General features: G+C 37.0%; 1 protein-coding gene across 4 annotated transcripts in view; it reads right to left on the bottom strand.

Moving 5' to 3' along the window:
* Window positions 1–4,039: 4,039 nt before the first annotated feature.
* knstrn (kinetochore localized astrin (SPAG5) binding protein) overlaps window positions 4,040–4,931 on the bottom strand; it is a 4,917-nt gene continuing 4,025 nt past the window's right edge. For all 4 annotated transcript variants that reach the window (XM_020603981.1, XM_020603983.1, XM_020603982.1 and 1 more), the window contains exons 8-9: window positions 4,376–4,450; window positions 4,040–4,263 (exon numbers count right to left, since the gene is read on the bottom strand). In XM_020603981.1, the coding sequence (XP_020459637.1) occupies window positions 4,135–4,263; window positions 4,376–4,450 (204 nt within the window). In that variant the 3' untranslated portion in view covers window positions 4,040–4,134. The remainder of the gene's footprint in view (window positions 4,264–4,375; window positions 4,451–4,931) is intronic.

The following is a 4,931-nucleotide window of genomic DNA, read 5'->3' as shown; positions in this document are numbered from 1 at the left end:
GCTGTCTCTATGAACATTAGTTTATTTGTAGCTGTTTTCCGGTTCATCAATTTGAGTCAGGTAAGAAAAAAATTCACCTTGAGTGATGGATACACTTTACATATCTGATTCTGTTCATATTTTGCAGTTGTTCCTTTTTTCTTCAGGATGCATTAAAGAGCACCATTTTAGGTAATGAAGTTTTAGCAGTTGAAATGGGAACCACTATAAACAATCTCACGGACAAAATAAACATCAGTTTTTGGAATAACACATTTGTAAGTAAAAGAAAAAATTCAAAATCAAATGTTGCTTTTTTTTCTACTTGTTTCAGTTGTTCCGTTATTTATGTACCATTCAAGAGGACAGTTCTGCTCTGTTGTTTTGTTTACAGGAAGGAACGCCATCTTGTCACTCGTGGAATGGTGAAGGTATTTTCCCCACTTTAATTTGGATGTTGATCTAAGACATTGCTTCAAATGTGCAAAGGTGAACTTTTGGAGAGGTCTACACCACCTGGGAGTGATGTCACCCTCATTCTCTGCACACACATTTACATATTTGTATGTAATGAAAAAGGTTCTCACTAAAAACCACTGAGGGATATAGTGCACTGGAACGTCATTGTAGGAGGAGAAAAAGAAGAAACACTAACATTTTTGACCATCTGTAGAGTGTATTGGAAGTGCTGAAACGTATATAAGGCCTTGCTTTTTTTTTCTGCAGCTCTTAATCAGTTTGTAAACTAAAAATCTTGGTGGTAGGACCTTAACACGGGCAAAGAAGATCAGGGATTAGCTCATGACGACACCAGCAGTGGGAGGGTGTTTCAAGCCAGTTTGAAATCAGGAGTCACACTGGATCTACTTCTACTATTAGACTTATGAAGTCTTGTCATTGTTCCACACTCCAATGTATTTACGTATGAAGCCTCCGGTTTCACCTGTTTCTGTGCTTTGTTTTGCCTCATAGGAAACCAGCCAAACTGGACAGAAGATGGATGTTATACAATATCAGAAGGAAACAACATTATTTGCCAGTGTTCACATTTGACTTTTTTTGCCATCTTACTGGTGTGTTTTACTGATTTTTTTTAAATATTTGCACTATATATTAAGCTTTTCCTCTATAAATACTGTATTTGGCTATTCCTCTGTATGCCCATCCTAGTTATTATTTTAAATTTCCCCACAAAATTAACTATGTTACTCGCTCTGTAATGAAGTTCATCATAAACCATTCAGGTTGACTGTCAGTACAATGATAAAGTGCTTAAAGTGTTTATGTTTTGCCCCTTCACAGACTCCTCTGAATGAAACTATCTCTGCTTATGACCTGAACACTCTCACCATCATTTCCCAGGTCGGTTGTGGCTTATCTATGTTCTTCCTCGGCCTAGTCCTCTTCATGCACTGCCTTATGAGGTAATAATAATTATTTACCTTTCACACAGATACATGCTTCACAACAGGTTAAAAATATACCAAAAGGTCCAAATTAAACTGATTAAAAACATAAGAAACATAATAACACTTTGCAAGTCTTCCTGGAGCACCCTGAGATGTTCCCAGGCTAGATGAGGTATAACTTATATTCTATCAAAGCAAAAGAAAATGAATGGATGGATGAAATCAACTGCATTGGGCAGAAGCACAGTAATACCCACTGTGTGTAAGATTTTAACTGCAGAATACAAACCATCCTTCCTACAGCAAGTTACTCACTATCCAAATTCCCACAGGTCACAGAGAAATATGAGGATTCACAGGATTTTTCAGCTAACTTTTCTCGTTATGTAGCCCCACTGAACTCTTTAATATACAAAAAGGAATGAGAGAGAATACCACATGTAGTACAGACAGAGTGAGCAAAAAAAAAAAAAAGATCGCTTCACAGTAAACACCATAATCAACATTTATATTACAAATCACACAAGGATAATGTATCCTAGCCTTTAATAAAATAAAAACAACATACAGGTAAACAAGAAAACATCTTGCTTGATTGCTATGTTGTTCCACAACGGGTAATGTTTATACAGGTTCATGTAAATTGGTTTACTTTGCATAACAGCAGCACACTGTGGCTAAAATATCAGTAGGGAAATTATTTTGTTGAATAGTATCTTCATACAGGGATTAAGCGGTAGAAAATGAATGAATGAATGAATGAGTATCTTCATTGTTGGAGGCCTGTTGTTGAAAAAAACCACATTACCCCAATGCAAATAAAGGATGTCATATGTTACTTTGGCGTCTTGTATGGTCATGTCATCTTTTGCATCTTTGACTCCTCATAACTTCTCTTTATCTCCTCTCACAGGAGAACCAAGGCCAGTAACGCGACAAAGATGCTGATCCACCTCGTGTTAGCCATGTTCCTACTTAATTTCACTTTCTTGATCAACAACTCTGTGGCAAAACTGAAAAGCCATGTGGGTTGTATAGTTATGGCAGCTTTCATGCACTACTTCATGCTGGCCACTTTCACTTGGTTTGCTGCGCAGGCCTTCCACCTCTGCCTGCAGCTGTACACAGGAGGCAGAATTGAAATCCGTCATTACCTGCTCAAAGTCTCTATCACCAGCTGGAGTAAGTGCATGTCATTATTAAATTTTTTGAGAAGAGAAAATGTATATAAACACCGTGGCTTTGATAACTGCAAACATTTCTCCTTGCCTTTTGACCTGGCAATGGACTTTACATTTGTAGTTCAGTGGTTAACTGGTTGTTGTTAATTTTCTCCATTTCCAGTAATCCCTAGTGTAGTTGGAATTGTGCTGCTCATCATAGGTAAATATGGTCAACAAATCATCCACACTGACAACGCTGCAGACAACGTGGCCATGTGGGTTGAAAAACTATTTTGAAGTCTGTGGATTATATATTTAATATACAGTATCATGTTTTTTTTATTGACATATCCTTCTGTTCCAAGGTGCTGGATAACAGACAGTGTCGTCCACTATGTTGTCAACATAGGCTACTACGCGTTAGTCTTCCTCTTCACCTTCACTACCTTCATCATCATATTGTCCTGGCTCTATTTTTTGAAGAGAAGCAAAGCTGACACTGTACAAACTAGCAGAGATGGAAAGAGTATTACATCAATCCTGGGCCTGTGTTGCATGCTGGGTATCACATGGGGTTTTGCCTTCTTCGCATATGGAGTCTTCTTGATCCCCTCCTACTACATTTTTACAACCCTCAATTCATTCCAAGGTATTCATAATTGTGATCATCTTGGATATGATCAGTTATCAATAATATTTTATTGAATCCTATTTTACACACACTTTTCATATAGGTAGGGTTTTACTACATGACTCATGCAAGCTGTTTTAATTAATACAGTATTTATCAATAAATGAAATGGCTTTGTGCTTGTATTGACAACGCAGTGTGTTATCAACTGAGTCTGCAGCTCACCACAGTTCTACAACTTAGATCCACTGTACACTATCTGCCCAGCATCAAATAGCAGCCAGACAAGGTTATCAAGTAGCTGGGGAACACAGTGGAGCATTTAGTGTTATTAGTATTAATTATGTATTAGTGACCATCTCTCTGCCCGGCAGGTTTCTTCCTGTTCATCTACTACCACAAAACCAGCCACTCAGGAGCAAAGGCTAATAAATACTTAGACAGCAACAGCAACAGCAACAGCAGCGTGGTTAAAACCAGTCTAGAGCTCTCCGAGAACCCCTATGCCAACCTGCCCAGCAGAAAAATAGAGCCTCTGAAGACAAATGTGCACTGTGGAGAGATGAAGAGTTCATGACCAGCTTGAAGTACAAGCAAGTACCATGAGTTGTGTGTATAGAAGTATAACACCGTAATATAATGACACAATAACAGGCATTTCTCCTGACATGTTTATTAACAGTATATAGGAAAATTGTTACAATGTTTATCTTAGAACTGGAATTTGGTTTGCACAAATTTACTCTCAAACAAGAAGTGGGTAAACACACTTTAAATACTAAACATCCTGTTTGACCCATAAGAACTTGCCATGTGCAAAATGATGTTTTCAGTTTGAAATATGAAGAGAACAAAAGAAATAAGAATCCTTTATTCAGTTTCAGTCACACCGACATTGAAACAACACACATTATACACCAATATTTTTAAACTGGCAAATTATCGTACACCTTTACAGTAAGAGAGCTTCTGCTTCCTTCAGAGCTTTTTCCATTTCAGCAGCCTCCATAGAAAAGTTTTCCCTTTCCTGTATCATATGTTCCCGTGCTTTAGTGAGGTCTTTCATTGTTGCTTGGATTTCCTGTAAATATGTGAGAGGACATATGTATAAATGCACTATAACTGTTCATAAAACCACAACAAGTAGAAAAATTATAATGTTCCATACAAAGATTTCAGCGTCTCCGACTCACCTCTAGGCGAACACGTTGCTGTGATGCAGTATCACCAAAGGTCTTTAATTCATGCAGCAGGTCAGAGGAAACGCTCTGAAACAGCGATAAGGATAGATATGACGACTAGATGGCACCATCTATAATAGCCAACAAACTGTGTATATAAATTATAGAGAAAATAGAAATTATATCATTTTAAATTAGATAACTACTTACTTTCTTGGGACATGGGTTTTGAGGTATAGAACAAATGACTAAGTGCATGTTTTTGTCTAGTAGTTATTTGTGTGATTTTGATTTAATGTGGTTTGATTCCAAAATTCATGCTGTTTGGATATGGAAGATTAAATCGTCAGATTCAAGTAAGGGTGGGGGATGCCAATATAGAAAGAGTTTACAAAACAAAATTTCTACGCATAAATATTGATGATAAAATCTGTTGGAAACCTCATATTAAATATATACATAATAAATTGGCTAAAAGTATATCTATATTGGCAAGAGTTAAAAATATTGTGGATCAGAAGTCACTCCATACTCTTTACTGTTCTATGTTTGTACCTTATTTGGACTA

The sequence above is a fragment of the Monopterus albus genome, unplaced genomic scaffold (genome assembly GCF_001952655.1).
Source record: "Monopterus albus unplaced genomic scaffold, M_albus_1.0 scaffold63.1, whole genome shotgun sequence".
NCBI classification, from domain to species: Eukaryota; Metazoa; Chordata; class Actinopteri; order Synbranchiformes; family Synbranchidae; genus Monopterus; species Monopterus albus.
The sequence above is the reverse complement of the archived record's forward strand: the minus strand, read 5'-3'. Positions and strand labels throughout refer to the sequence as shown.